The sequence below is a fragment of the Bubalus bubalis genome, chromosome 24 (assembly GCF_019923935.1).
Source record: "Bubalus bubalis isolate 160015118507 breed Murrah chromosome 24, NDDB_SH_1, whole genome shotgun sequence".
NCBI lineage: Eukaryota > Metazoa > Chordata > Mammalia > Artiodactyla > Bovidae > Bubalus > Bubalus bubalis.
The window spans coordinates 41,543,249-41,564,271 of NC_059180.1; the positions used below are offsets into that span (position 1 = coordinate 41,543,249).

General features: G+C 59.3%; 1 protein-coding gene across 1 annotated transcript; it reads left to right on the forward strand.

The window, feature by feature from the left end:
* Positions 1–14,336: 14,336 nt before the first annotated feature.
* CIAO3 (cytosolic iron-sulfur assembly component 3) lies at positions 14,337–21,016 on the forward strand. Its single transcript, XM_006049904.3, has 11 exons — positions 14,337–14,493; positions 15,342–15,437; positions 16,817–16,960; positions 17,455–17,587; positions 18,062–18,196; positions 18,436–18,554; positions 18,649–18,778; positions 18,887–18,959; positions 19,422–19,559; positions 19,921–20,078; positions 20,160–21,016. The coding sequence occupies exons 1-11, from the start codon at positions 14,428–14,430 to the stop codon at positions 20,396–20,398; spliced, it is 1,431 nt and encodes a 476-aa protein (XP_006049966.1). The 5' UTR covers positions 14,337–14,427; the 3' UTR covers positions 20,399–21,016.
* The last annotated feature ends 7 nt before the right edge of the window (positions 21,017–21,023 follow it).

The window sequence follows — 21,023 nt, forward strand, 5'->3', positions numbered from 1 at the left end:
CAAAACACAACCGAAGGTGACAGCCCTTTCTGCCAGTCAGCCCCGTGGGTCGGGGCAGCCGGACATTCTGGGGGGACCCTCCTGTGCTCTCTGGAGTGGGGTTGGGGCCTCTGGACCATTGTGGGCAGGAGGTGGGTGGGGAGTGGATCTCTGGAGAATATTGTCCCAGAATAGGTGGGGGTCAGAAGCAGACCAAACTGCTGTCCACACGCATCTCCCAGGGAGGCCTGGAGGGGGGCCACCAGGGCCAAGTGGAATGGAACATCGCCCTCCACCAAACCTCTGCCCAGGCCTGTGTTGGGCCCACCCCGGCCCAGAAATGGGGGCACACTTCTGTGCTTCAGGACCCCCTTTCAGCAGGGCAACAAGCCCAGCCTGCAGGGAGTGTCCTGGGGAACAGCAAAAGCCCAGGGGGGCCCCCCGCCCCCACCAGGCCCCCAGACCAGAAAATAGGCAGTTGAGTGGGGCCTTGCCCCAGGGGTGGGTGAGGCCTTTCAGGAGCTCTGTGTCCCCCTGCGGTCTCCCCTGAGCCTCCAAACCCAGCCTCAGGTAATGAGGGACCCCACACCCCAGGTAGGGGTGCCCTCAGAACCTTTGCCGGCCACTGTGGGCCCTGGCACCTGTAACCTTTGCACCCCATACCACCACGCAGGTTAGGTCAGGGCCACTGAGGCACCTCAGCTGTCAGGGTGGCAGCTCCCAGAGTGGCCCAAGTGTGATCACAGGGGTCACGGCTGTTTGGGGCCCCCCAGGCCACGAGTGCAACAAGGACACAGGCCACTCACGGCGCTATCTCCCTTCACAAGACCGCTTCCCTTTCTGGTACCCAGGGTGGTCCCCTCTCCAACCTTGAGTCCTTCAAGACCGGTGTCCACCTGGCTACCTGTCACTCATGAACCACCTGCACACTCCCCCGAGTGCCACTGGATGTGGGCCTGCATAGACACTGCACTCGCTGGAGAAGGTGATTTAGGCCCTTGCCCAGGACCTGGGGTGGGCCTGCCTGGCAGCACGTGGGGTCTGGGGTCTGAGTGGACCACCAGCTCATCAGAGAGGCGCACGAGGTAGCGGTGGCCGTGGCCGTGTCTGTGTCGGGCTGGCTCCAACGCCCAGCCCAAGAGTCCTGAGCTCATGGCCTCCAGCAGGTGCGCAGCTGCAGGACGCTGGTGGAAGCTCTCTCCCTTCCCACCTGTCTCACCACCCACAGACCCTCCCACCCCAGCCCAAGCTCGGCCCCCAAGGTCTGGCTTTCAGCTGGTGGAAAATGAAGTCAGACCACATTCCCTGCCAGCCCCAGGCCACTCTAGTGAGAGAGGGAAGGGGCATAGAACACACATTTAGAGGCTTGGATACAGGATCATTTCATCCGCCCCAAGCAGAGATGCCTTGCGGCTTGCCTGTGGTCACACAGCCTATCAGGAGCAGCTGGGGCTAGGATGGAATTGACCCTGTGGGCATAGCCCTCTGAGATCAGGGGAGGTGGTCCCCGCCGCTCCCCAGGTGCAGTGGCGAGAAGGGTGAAGCACCAGTGGGGGCAGGAGAGGGGGGCTGCCCTGTCTCCCCCAGCCTCCCAGGTTGGGCCCAGTACCAGCCTCTGCCCAATCCCTGCTCCCAGCAGAGCTGTTTGGCTGGAGGTGCCGACAGAAGTGTCCCGCCGTCACCTCCCCCACACGCCCTCCCTCGTGACCCCACCCCACGCAGATGAGGCCGAGCTCAGTCAAGAGCCTGGAGCCTGGGCTGGGTGCTGAAGACCCCGGTCACTTCCCCAGGGTCAGCGGAGGGGGGGCTCTGCCCATGGTGACTCTGATGTTCTGAGCCTGTTTCCTCAACTGGGATGTAGACTCCTGGTCTGTCAAGGGAAACAAACGAGGGGCTGGCCAGCAGCTGGGAGGGATAGGACTCAGGCTGCAGGAATGTGCGGGTGGAGACCTGGGGAGGGCGTGGGGGCAGGGGAGCCGCCTCTGTCTTTTCCTCTGTGGGCAGGCGTGGGAGCTCCAGGTTGGCTGACCGTCAGGTACCAGGCATGTATGGGGAGTCAAGGCCTCGCCTCATCAGGTTTTATTCTCCCATTTCTAAGGTGGTAAAACTGAGGCTCAGTGCCGCAGAGATGCCACAATCGCACAGTAAAGCCAGGGAGTGGCCCCCAGCTGGTGCTATGAGGGTCTTGACCCGAGTCAGCATGTTCTGGGTGATTGCTGCCTGGCCAGGACATGACCTCCGGGAGTGAGCTCCAGGCTGGGGGTGGTATGGCGGTGAAGTGGCCAGGGAGGGGGCCTTGGGAGCTCACCTGCCCATACACTGGCCATCTTCCAGAAGGGAGGTGGAAGGCACCTTCCTGCTGCTGTGGCCCCCGGGGTGGACAACATGTGTCTTTGTGCTGGCTGGACACCAGTGTCTGCATCCTGACTTGGGCACTTGTGGGCACTCGTGCAGATCCTGACTTGGCCCCACAGCCTCCGTGTGCACCCCTGGAGCCAGAGTCCCTGGCAGCTCCTTTGATCCCTGCCCCGCACCCTCGATACTTCAGTCAAGTCTGTCTGCAACACACACCTGCAAATGTTTCTGTTTGTTGATCTGTGTATGTACAACTACCCCGTCTCTGACCTCTCTCCATGGGCTGGGTTTTCTATTCTGTGCAGTCAAGCCCGATACCAATTCATACAGAATTCAGGACGGCTGCCAGGTACATTAGGGGAGGAAATGGCAACCCACTGCAGTGTTCTTGCCTGGGAAATCCCATGGACACCAGGGACATGAACTAACTCACAGATAGAAGTGTCTTTTTTTAAAAAAAAAACTCATGTTCATAGATAACAACTGAAAAATCCAGGACAAAATATTTAAAAACCAACTCCCAGGACTTCAGTGGGTTTAGACTGGGCGCTTCCACTGCAGGGGGTTTGGGTTCAATCCCTGGTTGGGGAACGAAGATTCTTCATGCTGCATGGCACAGCCAAAAACCAATAAATTTATTTTTTAAATACACAACAATTCCGAGGGCTCTGGGGAGTGAAGGGAAGGAGGCAGATTTTGAATGGGAATCGATATTCATGGGAAGGTGTCAGGGAGCATAGATTTCCCTTGTGGGTGTAGCTTTGTGGAGTGGTGTGCTCAGACACCAGCCGAAATTCCTCATCTTTCTGGTCGAAGGAGCCAGAGAGCAGAGTAACTAGAGAACTCTGAAAAGGAGACAGCAGAGGAAGGGCTCCCAGATTCTGTGTATGAGCCCCACCCAGCCCCTCAGTGACACCTGAACCACTGTGTGTGCGAGGCAGACAGCTGAAACGGCCAACTGGCCAAAACTCTGCCCACCTTCTGAATGGCAGGGGTCACAATTCAAGCCTGACCAAGTTCATTCTCTGCCAAAACAGAGGCAGCAACAGTCTTTGTAGAAATATAACAGAATGCAGTGTCTACACAACAAAAACAGTCACAACAGTCAGGATAAAATCCAAAGCTGCTGGCGCAGGGAGAGCCGGGAGACTGTGACTTGTCTTCAGGGAGAAGAATCTGCTGGGGCCGCGATAAGACAGTGTTAGGATTATCAGACAATGAGGTCATGGAAAAAATGGGTTCTCATGCATGCAGAGGTAGGGAAAAATGAAAATAGTCCTTAAAGAACCAAGTAGGGCATTTTGGAAATGAAAAATACAAAATCTGGAATTTAAAAATTCACTAGATGGACTTAACAGGGTTAATCGCTTCCACTGGAGGGTTAGGTGGGGCCCCTGCAACTGCACATTTCCATGAATTTGGAGATGTGAGGAGGTTCCTCTGTGCCTAACTGCAAGAATTGCAGTTTGAGCCCAAAAGAACCAACAGCTGCAGCGCAGGTGGGAACTGACAGTTCACGTCCTACGTTACTTTGATTGCACAGGAGGTGTGTGCGACTCATTACTTTTCTTGTTAACATGAAGACCATGCTTTGCATGTAAGTTCTATTTTCCCTCCTAACTTTAGGTTGTCTTCGTTAAGAGACACAATCAGGCCCCTAGCAAAAGCTAAATTCCAAAGCCATTCAGTGATAGATGATTCAAGTTAAAGGAATCACGCTGAATTGTACGCTTTACATGGGTGGGTTAGATGGTGTGAGAATTCTTTCTCAGGAAAGCTATTTTTAAAAGACAGGCCAAGGGGCTGAACCGGCTTCCCTGGGACTCAGTGGCAAAGAACCCACCTGCCAATGCAGGAGACACGGGTTTGATCCCTGGGTTGGGAAGATCCCCTGGAGGTGGAAATGGCAACGCACTCCAGTATTCTCGCCTGGGAAATGCCATGGACACAGAAGCCTGGAGGGCTACAGCTGATGCCGTCGCAAAGAGGCAGACACAACTGAGCAACTGAACAACGGTCAACAGACAGTTGACAGAAGAAGAATCGGGAATGGCCAACGGGCTCGTGAAAAGATGCCTGACTCACTGGGGAGGTGCAGATCACACCCCTCGCCACAAGACATACACCCGCCCACCAGAACCAGGACCCTTAAAGGGACCAACAAGGACAAGTGTGTTGCGGGCGTGGGGCAGTGGGACTCACACCCTCTGGTGGGAGCACAGGGTGGTGCTGGCATTTCTGCCAGGCGTTTTTTGTTTGCTTGGCCATGCTGTACAGCTTGTGGGGTTTCCTGACCGGGGACTGGACCTGGGTGCCCAGTGGTGGAAATGCAGAGTCCTGACCACTGGACCACCAGGGAATTCCCTTGACTAAGCTGTCTATTTAAGCCACCTCCTGCCGTAAGCAATGGGATGGAAGATCAGTGTATCGGCCATCACCGGACACGGGAAGGTGAGCTGACGGCCCTGCACGCTGTTCTGGTCCGTGTGTGCAGAGCCGTCGCCCCGCTGGGTGGTGGTCCGGGCTGTCTTGATCCACCCTCACAGCCAGGTGATGGCAGGTCCCCCGAGGGCTGTGCGTAGGGTGTGGTCGCCACCTCCCAAGGGAGATGGCAGGGAGGCGGCGCACTCGGGTCTCTCCTCCTCTCCGCAGGACGACTTCAGGAGTACACTCAGCGTGTTCACCCCCACCCCGGGGCACCACAGTGGGCCAGGACCTTGCACGTGGGAGCTGGGTCCTCCTCACTGGGGCGCCGCTCCACACAGGCCGCCCCAGCTGCAGCTGGGACCACCTTGCGGCCCAGAAACCCGGGATCCAGCTGCCGTCGCTGTTTTCCACCCTCTTTCCACTTCTTAGTTTCTTAAGAAGTTGGATATGCTCCTAACCACAGAATGTAGCCATTCTACACCTAAGTAATCACTCCGGAGAAATATGCCTGGATGTGCACACAAAGCCTCGTACATGATTATTCATAGCAACTCTGTTTACAATAGCCCCAGTCAGGGGGAAAAACAAATTTCCATCAATAGACCAGCAGGGAAATGAAATATGATATTATTCCTATGATAACATACTAGTCAGAAATAACAAGGAACAAACTACTGATACATGAAGAAAAAGAATGAATTTCAGCATCATTATGCTGAGTATGGAGAAGGCAATGGCAACCCACTCCTGTACTCTTGCCTGGAAAATCCCATGGATGGAAGAGCCTGGTGACCTGCAGTCCATGGGGTCTCAAAGAGTCGGACACGACTGAGTGACTTCACTTTCACGCATTGGAGGAAATGGCAGCCCACTTCAGTGTTCTTGCCTGGAGAACCCCAGCGACGGGGGAGCCTCATGGGCTGCCGTCTATGGGGTCGCACAGTCAGACACGACTGAAGCGACTTAGCAGCAGCAGCATGCTGAGTATATACCGCATGGTTCCGTTTCTACAAAAATGTTAAATTGCAAACTAATCTATCATGACAAAAGCACAGCAGTCATTGCCAGGGGCCAGGCAGCTTCACTAAAACTCAGGACTCCTGTTCGTAGGAGGGGCGGAGAGGGATCTTCTGGGGCTGGTGGGAACATTCTGTCTTGACTGGAATGCAGTTTCACGGGTGTGTAACCACCAAAGCTGTTTGGACTGTGCCCTTATTGGATGCCTTTATGGTGCGTAAGTTACACAATAAGATTGATTTAAAAGTCAGTAGCATAATATTTTAAATGGATAACCAACAAGGACCTATTGTATAGCACAGGGAACTCTGCTCAGAGCTATGTGGCAGCCTGGATGGGAGGGGGGTTTGGGGGAGAACATGTGTATGTATGACTGAGTCCCTTCTCTGTTCGCCTAAAACTATCATAACATTGTTAATCCCCTATACCCCAGTACAAAATAGAAAGATCAAAAAAAGAAAAAGAAATAAAAGAGGCAAATCAGGGAAAAAAAGATCAAGAGCATAACAGCTGCTGACAAGGATGGCGAGGAACTGTCACGTCGGGGGTTGCAGGTGGGGATGTCAAGACGAGCCATAGCTGCGGAGGACACTCTGGCAGGTCGTCAGGACTCGAGCCTGGGCCCACTGCGTGACCCTGCAACTGAGATACACCCCAGGCCAGCGGTCCTCAACCTTTGTGGCCCCGGGGCCAGTTTCCTGGAAGAGACTTTTTCCACGGACAGGGGACACAAAGTCTCTAGAAATCAACCTCAGTAGGTACACAGGACACCTAGCTTTATATGGAAGAACCCAGCCTGATAAAGGGCCCCTGACATTAGTCTATAAATTCAATTCAACCCTAGTGAAAATGCTAGGAGGACCTTTTTTTCAGGAACTCAACAAACTCATTCAAAAAAATAAAGAGAATAAATATCCATGGTGATATAAAAAGAAGAGGCAAGCTCCCAGATATTAAGATAAAGTCAGAGTGATTAAGATAGGAACAAAGGCTCAGATTAGAGACTTCAGGCAAAACACACCTGTGGGGGGACTTCACGCCCGGAAGGCGGTTCCTCAAAGCAGTGGGGGCGCAGGTCCAGGGGACCGGTGGTTTGGGAAACAGGACGCCCTGGATGAAGAGAAGGGAAGCAAGACCCCTAGTTTACACCACGTGCAAGCTGGATACTGAACACGGTCAAGACCTGTGTGTGGTGGAGGCAACTATATAGACAGAAAAAAGGCAGTGATTGAGGGAGATGCCCAGACCCCACAGCAGGACTTTCACTGTGCGGCATGGGCAACCCGACTTCCTCAGAGTCGAGGACCCCTCTCTACTCAGGAGACGAGCCAGCAGCTAACAGCAGCTCTCAGACGGAGAGAAGACACGTCCAACACCCAGAGTGCCTCGGCTCAGGAATGAGACCACGCAGAGGACCGCACACCAAGAAAAGCTGGAAATCAACAGAAACAGTGGCCAGGACACAAGCACGAATTCTCATAGGGAGGCCGAGCGGCTGGTGGCTTCCGAAGCCAGAGCCGACCTTCGAGAGAACCGTAGAAAGTCGAATTCAAACAGGAGGTTTACAGAATTAGAAAGGTGGACAATAACAAGTGCTGAGACAGAACCAGCGATAGGTTTTTTTTTTTTCTGTAATAAGCAAAAGTAAGTGATGCTTATTGAAGAAATGTAGAGAAGCGTGGAGAGGAGGCGCGGCTTTGCCCCTCGCTGGGCTTCCCTGGCTCATGGCCGGCTTTGCGCTCAGCCCCCCTCAAGTGAGGCCCCCACTTGTCCTGCCAGCTGTTGCTCCCAGGCAGTCCTTGGCTTTTCCACTCTCTTTGGACAAACAAAGCAACTTTAGGGCTGTTTATTCTGCCCGTTAATTTTTTTTTTCTTTTATTTTCACACAGCTATATTCATTCTCGTCAGGGCACCCTGACACACCTGAGAATCTGGATAAACAGTCACTCCTGGCTTTGCTGGTTTCCCCCAGGACCCATTTAGCTCTGATCCAATAATCCCCATGAGGCCCAGGGCAGCCGGCCAGCTCCCCGTGTAGGACCCATGTCCTCAGAGGGCAGGAGCCATGCCCCAAGCTCAGGAGGCTGGCTCCTGCTCTGGCTTCTCAGTTTGTCCCCCAGTGTGGGCAAAATAGGAAAGAGGACTGGAGGCTGCTGCTGGCCTGGAGCCAGGGGCCAACCCATCAGTGGGCCTCTGTTCCTGGTCACCTCCTCCAGGAAACCTTCCTCACCCCAATTCAGCCAGCGCAAGTGGCCTGAGTGTGCTGGTACCGTGAGTGGCTCTCCTGGGCTGGGGGGTACGGGACAGCCACTCGCCCAGCTTATCTTATGCCCAGATGCCCAGTGCTGTCTGGCCACCTCCCGCTGGGCCCCTGCCGCCGCCTGGGCCCAGCCCACCAGGTCAGTGCCACCAGATGTCCGGCTCTGTGGCCAGGCTCGCCTGCAGCTGCAAATGGCGCCATCTGGTCCAGACCCTGGGGGCCTTCCTGCGATGACTTCAGCAGATAGAGGCATAGGCAGGCATGGGCAGCCTGGTGCTGGGGGTTGGTGGGAGAAGGGAGAGTGGCAGGAGGCTGGGTGTCACCCCGTCCACATGCCTTGACCCCAGAATGAGGGGCTGCTGCAGGGTCTCCAGCTGCTCCAGCACCAGGGCCCACAGCATCTGCTGAAACTTCCTGCCCTGCAAGGTGTCTGGGGGTGACGGCAGGTGAGCAGGGCCACCTTAACTCTCTGACCCCCAACCCCACCAGTCTGGGGTCCTGGGGTGGTCACTGGGGGCAGCGGATGGGCAGGGTTTGGGAGCAACCCTGGCTAGAGTCAGAGGTCAGGCTCGGACCCCGAAGGGCCCGTCCCAGGTCAGGCTCGGGGGCCTTCTCCCTGCAGGTGTCTCAACCCCAGTGTGGGCAGAGAGGGTGCGCACCTTCACATGCACACGCGTCTGTACCTGAGTCTGTGCAAACTCCCAGCTGTGGAGGGAAAGGACCTGGGAAACCACCTGTCTCCAGCTCAGCACCTGCTTGGAAGGAAACTGAGGCTGGGGTTGGGGGGGAGCGGGCAGGGCGAGGAATGGGGGAAGGCAACTTGAGCAGACAGGCAGGGGGCCCGGTGTCAGGGTGGGGCCAGGTGTCACAGTGGAGTCCAGGTTCAGGGTGGGATAAGGCCAGGCTGACGGGCAGTGCCCACCCTGGCCTGGGGCCTGGGCACACTTATGCTGGCCCGGCTGGCCGCCAGCCCCAGGACCTCAGGCGTCATCATCACCCGGAAGCTGGATGAGGACCAGGCCTTGGACCAGCTCTTCCTGGAACTCTGTGGGTGGGCCTTGGGACTGGCCCCTGGCCTTGGCACAGTTGGCACGGGGTGGCGTGCCCAGCCCCTCCCACTCTGCCCTCAGGCTGGGGCTTGTCCCACACAAAGCAGGCAGGGGGGCTGACAGATGTAAGTCAGGAGGGTCAGACTGGAAGGAGGGGTCAGACCGGCAGGAGGGGCACAGGGATGATGCCCCTGAGGCTCACCTGGTGCTCTGGCCGCCAGCACACCAGAGGGGGACATGCTCATGAACCTTGACCCCAGGCAGTCTGGGTGGGCAGCCCAACTCCTCCCTGACCGTCACGTTCTTGGGGCCAGGCTGGTGGAGCAGCTATGGACCCCCCATGCCCCCGCCTGGAGTCCTGCTGCGAGGGCCAAGGGTAGGGGAGCAAGGGAGGATGAGGAGGGTGCCAGGGGACTGGGGCCTGACGACAGAGACGAGGGGGCCACCGGTCCCACAACACTTGCAGGGGCTGCCTCTCTGGAAACCAAGCCCCCAAGACCTGCGGTTGAGCCTGCGGCTCTGCAGGCTGTGGGCACCTCAGGGAGTGCGGCCTGGGTGGGGACCCCTGCCCCACCCAGAAGCCTCGCGGTCCTGCTGCCAGGCACACGCCACCTTGGAGGCTCCAGGTGCCCCCTGACGACCTGTGGGCTGAATACAAAGTGTGGCTGCAGAGGCAGCAAAGGGTGGGCCGGCCTTGACACTCTGACAAGGCGGCCGGGGCAACAGCACCACCAACCAGCTGCAAACCCGCCGTCAGGGCAGGCCGAAACACGCTTTAGCGGACGCCCTGCAGAGTTAGACCCCCTCAAACCAGCTGTGTGACCGGCGCTCACCCTCGGAGACACAGACCAGGTGCCCGGCCGCCATCCTTGCAGGCCCGAAGCCCCGAGGCTCCACGATGGAGGTGGGCCCCGTGCCCAGCACCCCGCAGCCGGTGGGGGGTACCCCCTCAGCCTCCCCACCTGTGCTGCTTGGCCCACCGTCCCAAGAAGCAGCCTCCTGGGCTAGGGCAGGGCCAGCCTCCGGTGTGAGGACAGTGTGCGGGCCCTCCCGAGGTCTGGAGTTAGGGCACGGCGAGGGCCTCTCTGGGACCGAGTCTTTCTGCTGCTTCCTGCAGCCCCCCAGCCCTGGGCAGCAGCGTGGGGGACCCCGAAGGGCTTCTGGGCTCTCCCGGAGCCCTCTCCTCTCCAGCCCTGGCCCTGGCTACAGAGCGAGTCACACAGGCCCCTCATTAGGCGCTAATTGCCGCAGGCGCCGGGCCCCCCCTCAGGGCCGTTGCTGGGATCACACCTGTTGACAAGCTGGGGCGGCCCCGGCGGGAAGGCTCACGGCATTGATGATGCCGCTAATGATGTGTTCTTGGCCCACAGTGATTCCCTTCCACTAATAAAGCCCTGTGCAGCCCGGGGCTGCAGGTCTCGCCTCGCAGAGCCCGGGGGGCTCGGGTGGGGATGCCTCAAGCCAATTTCCTACAAAGGTCGACTCCTCTCTGGGGTTCTAGACTGAGAAGCACAGGGACCGGCCCCAAGTGGGCCCCCCACACCCGGTGCTCAGAGCCTGGAGCCGCTCAGAGGGCAACGGGAGGGTCTGCACAGACTGGCCCGGAGGCTGCGCCTCCATGCCTACTGAGTCATGGCTGGGGGAGCACCTGGGACCAACAGAGACCAAGCTGACCTGCCCAGAATCCCCAAGGGTGAAGACTCTTTACCTTGTAAGGAGACCCTAGCGGGGCACCCGTACTAACAAACAGTACAGTCCCCGGTTTATGAAAAGGAAGAGGAGGGCTTGGAAGGCAAGAGCCCCGTGGCTGGGTATGAGGCTGGCCTGGCTCCGGGACAGTTGCCTGGGGCAGGCCCCTGGGACACGAGGCCCTGCAGCCACGTGGGCAAGGCCTGCGGCCCCGTGGTCTCCCCATTCCTCTCACCCGGTGGCTCCCGGCCCCAAACTTAATACGGAGCACTTTTTGGCAGGTGGCCCTGCCAAGCTGGGGCGGCAGCAGGAATCCCCTGCCCCTGGCCCGAGTCACCCTCCCCAGTCCAACCTCCACAAGGGCATCTGGGTGGGTCCTGTGGACCACAGAGACCTTGACCACGTGGGCTGCACCCTTGAGGCATATCCCTGCTCCTACACCCCAGCCATGTGGAACCCCACTTCTGTCCAGCTTATTGGGGGGCGTTGACCCACAACACCATAACAGAGAGAACATGTTTCAAAATCACATGTTTAGGAACATTTTTAATTTATTTTGGGAAAGACAAACTACCTTTTACTTGTCCCCACCAGGGTCATTGTATTCCCACTGCACACAGACTGTCTGCCTGGCAGACAGCTGCTGGCCCAGCCCGGGGCTGGTGGTCCTTGACACCAAGGCCCATGTCCCCTCTGCCTGCCCGTGTCCCCTGACTGTCTGCCGGCCCCTAGAGGAGGGGGCTACAGCCAGGTGAGCCACACCCCATCATGCAGCCCTCTGCTGAATCCCCCGATTCCCATGAAAACGTGGACATGTGGCCTGCGGTGGACTGAATGGTGCCTTCCAGCAGAACCCGTGGACGGGGCCTTTGTAGACATAATTAAGTCAAGGCTCTGGAGAGAAGCTCATCCTGGATTAGGGTCCTGAACCTAGGGATCCTTACAGGATCAGAGAAGTGGGGAGACACAGGAGCCATGTGACAATGGGGACAGAGGCTGGAGGGACGCAGCCCACGCCCAGGGAGGCATGGATGCCCAGAGGCTGGATGGTGGGACGGATCCCCCCAGAGCCATTAGTGGGGCCCAGGCCTGCCAACACATTGATTTCAGACTTCAGGCCCCCAGACCACGAGAGAAAACTCTTCCGTGGTTTTAAGTCTCCCAGCTATGGTTTTGTCCCCGCAGCCGCACGGTTCCGACGCCTCACAGGATGAAACTGAATCCACGGGCAGGAGGGCTCAGTATATCCACATGCCTTGGGAGAAACCCCACCTGCTCCTGTCCAACCACCAGACACTCGATGGTCAGGTTTGGACAAAGCAGGTCCTGTGGGCGTGGCCAGAGCAGAGGACGAGCTCTGCACCCGCTCGGGTTCAGGGACAGGGGTGCCCACACACAGCCAGAGCGTCAGAGAACGTGCTCAGGCCTACCAACCCGGCCTCAAGAGCCTCAGCCCCTCCCTGTGTCCTCATCTGGCCCTCGCGGTCCCCCACGTGTGTAAACACTGGCATTGCACATGGGAAGCGCAAGGTGAACACTCGATAATGATGATGATGAAATAATTTGCAAAATGTGAGGGCACACACACCGGAGGCGAGGTGTATTGTTGGCACAATAGCCTAGGGGCTCTAGGGACATGGCTGTGAGTTAATAAAATACCCCGAGGGGCTGAAAAGTCCCTGCTCTTGGCTCTACTCAGAGCAGGCAGGAGGAAGACCTGCCCTCATCATGTGTATGTGTGTGTCAGAGAGAGAGGTCAGAAACCCCTGTTCAGCTTTTTTCACCAGAAGCTGGCTCTGGCACTCCCCCAGGCCCTCCTACACGGGTAGACCAGTGTGTGCTTACTGCCTGGGCCTCTGGGGGCCTCTTGGGGTAGCCAGCTTGAGTGGCAGCCTGCAGCCCCATTTTTAAAAATACCTTTAAAGAGATATAAATACACATACCATGAAATATGCAATTCACCCATTTGTAGTGTGTGATTCAATGGTTTTTAACATAATACATTATTAATTTTAAAATTGTGTTAAAACATACATAACAGGTCTTCCCTGGTAGCTCAGCGGTAAAGAATCCACTTGCCAATGTGTGAGACGTGGGTTTGATCCCTGGGTTGGGAAGATTCCCTGGAGTAAAAAATGGCAACCCACTCCAATAATCTTGGCTGGAAAATTCCACAGACAGAGGGGCCTGTCTGTGGGCTACAGTGGGGCTACAGGTGGGCTACAGTCCGTGGGGTCTCAAAGAATCAGATACTACTGAGCACACACACAATAATGAGACTGTCAAGATTTCAGGAGCTGTACCCCAGACCTTAGTCAGATATTGCCAGGACATGGAGGGGATGCCGGGCCCGGAAGCCCACCGTACAGCTCCTTGGGAAAACCCCTCTTGATGCTGAGAAGGAACTCCCATCCTGGGAGCCAAGAGGAGCAGCTGCAGGGGCTGGAGAAGGTCACGCCAGCTTGTGGGCTGCAGCGCCCTGGACTCCACACTTAATCCACAGGCAGGTGAAGAGTCAGCAGGTAGCGCCCACGTCAGGACAAGAACACCAAGAGCAGAGGCCGGGATGGCCTCCCAAAACGTGAGATCATGCCCAGGGGATAGTCTGGGGCTGACCCTGCCAGGGTGCCTTCAGGGCTGGGCCCAAGTGGGGCCCTAGGATGCACCAGATTCGACCACTGGAGTTTTCTGGAAAGCCCCCATAAAAAGTGGTCATTAAATGTATATGACGGAGACGTCCCTGGTGGCCCAGTGGTTGAGAATCCACCTTCCCACGCAGCGGACATAGCTTCAATCCCTGGTCGGGGACTAACATGCCACACGCCACGGGGCAGCTAAGCCCAAGCCGCAGCTGCCGCCTCTGTGCTCCAGAGCCAGGGCTCTGCAAGAAGGGATGCCCCGAGCGCCGGAACGGAGACCCAGCGCAGCCAAAATGAAAATAATAATAATAAAGACCTTTAAAAAATGTATAGGACCACTGAAGAATTGAGTCCAGCCAGCAGCGTTCTATCCGCGTTCCACAGAGAAAAGGGCTTTTCTCAGGCCGGTCTCCGGAATAACCGGGGGCGGGCTTGCCAACGCAGGGGACGCGGGCTCGATCCTCGGGTGGGGAAGATCCCCTGCAGGAGGAACTGGCAACCCACGCCAGTGTTCTTGCCTGGGAAACTCCATGGACAGAGCAGCCATGGGGTCGCAAAGGCGTCGGACACGACCACGTAATTGAGCACACACCCTCCCAGAGCTGCGGGGCCCTGCACCGGCCGGCCGCCTGGGGGAGCCGCTCCGCACCCCTGCTCCCATTCCCTTCTCACTCCAACCGAAGCTGGCCGCCTCTGCGCGTCCGGCGCCCTTCCGGGTTCTTGGGCTGGTCCAGAACCAAGAACAGCGACTCTGCGGCTTCTCTCCGGGGCTGACACTCGGGGAGGCGAGCCCGGCGCTCCGAGAGAGGCGCGGCTCCTTCCCCGCGGCCCTCGCCGGCGCGGGGTGCGGAGCACCGGCCCGCCAGCAGGGGGCGCGCGCCCCCGGGAGCCCGGCCGCGGGGCCAGCCGCGCATGTGCACGCGGCGCTTTCCGGCAGTGTGGCGGAACTGCCTCGCTGTTTCGCGGCGTTTGGCGACGCCGTCCGTGCCGGGGCCGGCGGCAGTGTGGCGCCATGGCGTCGCCCTTCAGCGGGGCCCTGCAGCTGACGGACTTGGACGACTTCATCGGGCCGTCTCAGGTGGGCGGGCCGGGCGGCTGCTTCGCGCAAGGAGTCCTCTCCGCCGCGGTCTCCCCCGCCAGCCCGAGAGAGGGGGTCGGGATCGGGGGGCCTGCTGGGTCGCACAGCCCCGCGGTTTCCGGGTCCCCTTCCCGGGCGGCCACGACAACCAGCTCGGGGCCGGGAGGCCCCGCCGAACTTCCCTGGCCGGTTCCTCGCACCGCAGCGAGGGCAAGGGGGGGCGTTCCGCTGCGGTCAGCGCTGTGGTCGGCGTAGGTGTCGACCTCCCGGGGAAGGAGACAGAGCGTGTCCCCAAGGGGACAGGCCAGCCGCACGTGAGGGCCGGCCGCCTCCCCTGCTGCCCCGCTTATCGGTTGCCGGCAGCCGCGCGGGACCAGGGCTCGGCAGAGGCGTGTCGAGGGGAGCGCGAGAGGCCGGACGGACCTCCTGCCAAGGCTTTCCGAGGCTGCTCGCTGGGAACGCGACGGCCCGCGAGCTTCCTCTCAGGCGGAGAGGAATTGGGGAGAAAGGAACCATCTTCCAGGAACTGGGCGAGGCAGAGCTTTTCTGCCGACCCTCGGCCTCCAATGAAATACTGGCCTTCCGTGCGGTGCCCCAACCGCCATTTACTGGCGGTGTCCGCGGACAGTTAAGTTGGCCACAGCGCCTGCACCTGCATCAGGTCAGCGACCTCGATGCACTCGACAGGCAGGGTAGTGTCTGAACGCGCGCGAGTAGGGTAAGCAGCCACAGCGCCAACCGCTTCTGCGGCGGGAAGGCCGGAATCAGGGCAGAGTTTTCGTTCCAGTCAGTGTTGGGGCCCCTCCGCCGCTGTGCGCTCAGGCGCCCTTCGGGTCTTTTACGGGTAGGACTGCATCAAGCCCATGAAGGTGGATAGGAGGCCGGGAAGTGGCGTGGCCAAGATCCACATCGAAGATGACGGGAGTTACTTCCAAGTCAGTCAGGTAAGTTCCAGCCCAGCTGACCTGTCCAGTGACAGGTGCAGTGACCATGGCACCTTCCACGTGTCACCAGCCCTTTCTCAGGTGTGCACTGCAGAGGGCTCTTTGCAGAGGTGGCAGTTCCGGCATCCCTCTCTCTCGAGTTCTAATTGTGTAACATTTTTTAGTCCAGACCACTTGTTCTTAGTGAAACCTACTTCCTGTGTAATTGAGCAATGCCAAGACCCTGGTCCCACGGCGTTAAAGTTGACACCCCGACTGTCTGCCATTTGGGTCCTCGAGAACACCCATGCTGTCCCGAGGACTGCAGGCACCACTGGGCGCACCGGCCCAGGGGTCCCCCCCAGCAGGCGAGGAGCCACAGGATGGCTCGCGGCAGGGCCAGACAGCGGGAGCCAGCGATTCCGGGGAAGGAGTCGATGTTTACTCAGCCCTGGAGGGCGACCTGGCAGCCCAGCTGGGGTCCCGCCTGAGCCCAGCAAGCATGGGAGGCGGGGTCCTTCATGGGGCCGGGGGCCCTGCTCCAGAGCAGCAGGGGTTGACCTGGAGGGAAGGCCAAAGCACATCAGTCCCTGTTGGCCTCGAGGCTGGCCAAGCACCCTGAGCTCCGCCTGCCACTGCAGTGCAGCGTGGGCCTCGTGAGTGGGCTGGGAGGGGGTCCCGGCTAGTCAGCCCCCAGTCACAGTTTGGGCCCCTGAAGCTTTGCCGGCCCTGACTCAGACCACTCCCGTGTGTGCAGAGGAAGCGAGGGCTCTGCTGGGCCCGTTTGTGGCTCAGAGCTGCCCAGCCGTCGGCCTGGAGGCCAGTGTGAATGCCCAGTCCTCGACTGTCTGGCTGAGTCTGGCGTCCTAACTGCCCCTTGCCTGCCTCGCCCACTCTTCTCTGTGCAGGTGTTGGGGGACACAGGCTCCCACCACCTCCTCCTCCCTGTTCCTCTGTCCTTTCTTCTTTCATCTTCGCCCTTGCCTTTCTCTTCCTTCTCCTTTCAGAACCTGGCCTTGAGCATTTTCCTGTCCCCACAGCACTTTCCTGTCCCCGTAGGCACAGTCTGGGGACCAGTGATGAGTCGGCTGCTTCTTTGCACATTTAATGTCCATGTCCCTCCCCTGGTGGGCAGCAAGGCTCTTTAATACAATACGCCAGCCACGTTTGTACCCGAGTTAGGATTTGGTGCCTCTAGGAAAGTTTAGAACATATATATGTATTTCTGTACTAAGTATTTACTTTCTAAAAACTTACGGCACATGAAGCCAGCCAACTACCATGCTGCTTGTCAGCACTGTGAGCCAGAGAATGAAGCTCTCCCATGGGTCCCATCATCCTGAGCGCGCTGTGTCCTCGTGTGGAAGGGCCCTTGGGGTACCGGGTTCTTGTGCTTCCAGGATGGAGGGATGAAGAAGCTGGAGAAGGCCAAGATCTCGCTGGACGACTGCCTGGCGTGCAGTGGCTGTGTCACCTCAGCGGAGACTGTGCTTATCACTCAGCAGAGCCACGAGGAGCTGCGGAAGGTTCTAGGTGCCAATAAAGTGAGCAGTGGGCCGTCTTCACTAGTGTGGTTAAGGCAGCTCATCTGGTGCTACTTGTCCTGTGTCTCCTGGGGACTCCTGGCATTGAAGTGTTAACCCTAAACTTCGAGTTCTGTGTGTTTGCAAAATTGACACGCCCTGATGTGGTCAGCAGAGAAGGCAATGGCAACCCACTCCAGTACTCTTGCCTGGAAAATCCCAGGGACGGAGGGGCCTGGTGGGCTGCAGTCCATGGGGTCGCTAGGAGTCGGGTCGGACACAACTGAGCGACTTCACTTTCACTTTTCACTTTCATGCGTTGGAGGAGGAAATGGCAACCCACTCCAGTGTTCTTGCCTGGAAAATCCCAGGGACGGGGGAGCCTGGTGGGCTGCCGTCTATGGGGTCACACAGAGTCGGACACGACTGAAGCGACTTAGCAGCAGCAGCACCAGCAGCAGATGTGGTCAGGCTGTAAACCACACAGAGTGAGCCGTGGGTCCCGTGCTTTACAGACGGCAGCACCTGATCAGCAGAAGCTGGTTGTCATCTCGGTCTCGCCCCAGTCCAGAGCGTCGCTGGCTGTGAGGTTTCAGCTGAATCCTACGGACACCGCCAGGAAATTAACAGCATTCTTTAAAAAAATAGGTAGGTGCTGAAGCTCGGCGAGCTCCCGTGTGGGCACGGGGCTGAGGTGACACCCGGCTGTCACTGGACTTAGTGTATCAGAAGCTCTGTTGGAGGTCAACTCAGCTTGAGCTTCTGTTGTGATGATTGAGAGCAGGGCCTTTTAATAAAAAACCCCCTGAATTTTGATGCTGCACATCCCCGGGCCTGGAGTTCACCTACTCTTTACTTCGTTTTTAAATTATTACCACCAAGGCACGGTTCTCAGGCCTGAGTTCGGCCCCTGGTCGGCCCCTGCACGCCGGGGGCAGGGCTGGGAGGGCATGGGGGGCCCAGTGCAGGCGGCTGTGCCGGCGTGTGCGGGGTGCGGCCTGGCACCTGCAGGCCTGAGCTCAGAGGCAGGGCGCCGGGCGTCCACCACCGACGCATCCCGTGACACCCGCCCAACCTGGGCGCAGCCGTCCTTCCAGGGGTGAGGTGGGTGCTCCCTCACAGGCGCACACTACGTGTTCGACACCGCCTTCTCAAGGAACTTCAGCCTCCTCGAGAGCCAGCGGGAGTTTGTGCGGCGGTTCCGAGGACAGGCCGACCCCGAGCAGGCCCTGCCCGTGCTGACTTCCGCCTGCCCAGGTGTGCGCCCGCGGCCGGTAGCTGGACGTGGTGAGGAGGGTGGGGGCTCTTCGGCAGGAGCCACCTGAGGGTCACCTGGAGCTACTTCAGTTCCTGAGGGGTGATCACGGGGACACTAGAGACACGTGTTGGCAAGAGCAGAGCAGAGGGCTCTTTGGTGGGACCCTAACTCCTTGCATGAGTCGGGCCACCCCCGGAAGTCACCTCACTGCCCTGCTCACACCCCGCGTCGGCCTCAGGCTGGATCTGCTATGCCGAGAAGACCCATGGGAGCACCCTCCTCCCCCACATCAGCACGGCACGGTCCCCGCAGCAGGTCATGGGCTCCCTGGTCAAGGACTTCTTCGCCCAGCAGCAGGTAACGGGGACCCAGAGTGAGCCCCCTGCGGTGCCCCCCACGCTGCCCCCCGTCAGCCCCGCACCATCACCTCACTGCCACGCCCTGCGCACAGCATCTGACCCCCGACAAGGTCTACCACGCGACAGTAATGCCCTGCTACGACAAAAAGCTGGAAGCCTCCAGACCCGACTTCTTCCACCAGGAGCACCAGACACGCGACGTGGACTGTGTCATCACCACAGGTGCGCGCCCGGGCCAGCCAGCGCTGTGGCCGGGAGCCGCGCGTCCGTAATGGTCTCTGTCGCTCTTGAGACTCAGCTGAAGCGCGTCTGTGCTGTGGTCTCCTGCAGGCGAAGTCTTCAAGCTGCTGGAAGAAGAAGGGGTCTCGCTGTCAGAGCTGGAGCCGGCTCCTCTGGACAGTCTGTACGTCATCACCGGCCGTGTTGGAGGAGCTGTAAGCTCACCCAGCACTGGGTGCTCTCCACCGGGGGGTCCCGAGGGTCTGGGCAGGCGGCAGGAGGGGCCGTGGCCCTCAACGCAGGCACTGGCCTCCTCCCTTTTCTCTGGCCTGGCCTCCCTTGGCCCCTCGTGTGTCTCGGTGTCCAAGATGCTTGAGATCCCGAGGCAGCCTGTGGACAACTGGCTGATGGTCGTCAGAGCTGACCCTGACTTCACACAGGTCTGAGCTCCCCCGGGACAGGTGGTACGACGGAGGGGACAGTCCTTTGCCGCACAAGCCTCTGCCCAACACACCCTCAAAGCCTTGGGCTCTATGACTCATCTTCTGCTTAGAAAGCAAATGCTCTCAAACCTGAGACAGAGGTTGCTCCGAGGCCTCGGTGGGCAGCAGCCCCAACACCACCTGAGGCCTGGCCTCTTCCCCAGGTGCAGCAGTGCCTCTGCCCAGGAGCCCACGAGCCATCGGGGCGGGGGCTCAGGGGGCTACCTGGAGCACGTGTTCCGGCATGCAGCCCAGGAACTCTTCGGGATCCATGTCACTGAGGTCACCTACAGACCCCTGAGGTCAGTGGGGAGGGCCGGAGTCAGGCCCTGCGCTCTAGCTCAGGTGATGGGACCAGCGCTCCCGAGCCCTGGGTCTCCTCATGGTAGAGCTCAGTGTCCCCTACCCACAGCACTGGGCTGCACGAGGGCGGGACGGAGCTCCTGGCACACACTGTGTCCTGATGTGAGCCCCCACTCCAGGGAGGGTGGGCTGGGGCTCATCTGACCTTGGGAAGGTGGGGTTCCCATTCTACAGACCAGGAACCTGAGGCTGGGACTACCTGCCCCACTGGTGGGAAGGAGCTTCTTCCCCTCCCCCCTCACCGCCCCCACCGGGAGTGAGCCTGGTATGCTGTGTGGACAGCCAGGTCTGTGCCCTCAGGAACAAGGACCTCCAGGAGGTGATTCTGGAGAGGGAGGGCCAAGTCCTGCTGCACTTTGCCGCAGCCTACGGCTTCCGCAACATCCAGAACCTGGTGCAGAAGCTCAAGCGCGGGCGCTGCCCGTACCACTACGTGGAGGTCATGGCCTGCCCAGCAGGTAGCTATGGGCAGGGGGCCCCCGGGACCCTGTGCACCAGCCGGCATTCTCCGTGACCACGCCTGCCCCCCTCTGCCACAGGGTGCCTCAACGGCGGGGGACAGCTCAAGGCCCCCGACATGCCCGGCAAGGAGCTCCTGCAGCAGGTCGAGAGGCTATATGGCCTGGTCAGGACAGAAGCACCGGAGGACGCACCCGGGGTCCAGGAGCTGTATGAGCGCTGGCTGCAGGGCGCAGGCTCGGAGCGAGCTGGCCGCCTACTGCACACCAGCTACCACGCTGTGGAGAAGGCTGGCTCTGGACTCAGTATCAGGTGGTAGAGGCCTCACGGGTCCAGCCAGTCCACTGCCACCAACACCAGGACTCCTGAGAAGGTGGGGGGTCTCCAGCAGGGCAGTTGCCCGAGACCCCGAGGGGCACCCCAAAATGCTGCAGGGACACTGGGACCCTCGGAGCAATGGGACTCGGGATCGCTCTCACCTGGACTCCTCCTTCGGGGCCGCAGGCTCTACCAGTCGCTGGCCCTCTCCATGGTCCTGAGCCTTGAGAGGCCCGGGCTCCCCCTGGGTGTGGGGTCTCAGCTCGTCCCGTGGGAGGGCTCCTCAACTTCCACCTCTAGAGTCCCCCCAAACTGCTGTGGGGCGGTGGTGACAGGCTGGACCTGCCCAGCTGGTGAGGTCACAGCAGAGCCTGGGGAACCTGCCACACTGGGCAGCCGAGGACACTGGCTGGACACAGGCAGCCAGCCCATGACCCCACCTGGGGTGGGGTGCCCTTCCACCGAGACCAGGTGTCTGACAGAGCTGTGATGCCTGGGGCCAGAGAACCTGCCTCCCGGGGGCTGAGTCCTGTGTCCACAGCTGGACCCCTACTGGCTGGAGCCGGGGTGGGACACGTCCCTGAGAAGCTCATCTCTAGTAAAAACAGCTTCTTTTCAAGAGTGTC

Coding starts and splice junctions, on each gene's coding strand:
- CIAO3 (XM_006049904.3), top strand. CDS start 14,428: ATGGCGTCGCCCTTCAGCGGGGCCCTGCAGCTGACGGACTTGGACGAC. Junction 18,197..18,435: donor GCTGACTTCCGCCTGCCCAG/GTGTGCGCCCGC, acceptor CGTCGGCCTCAG/GCTGGATCTGCTATGCCGAG. Junction 20,079..20,159: donor GGTCATGGCCTGCCCAGCAG/GTAGCTATGGGC, acceptor CCTCTGCCACAG/GGTGCCTCAACGGCGGGGGA.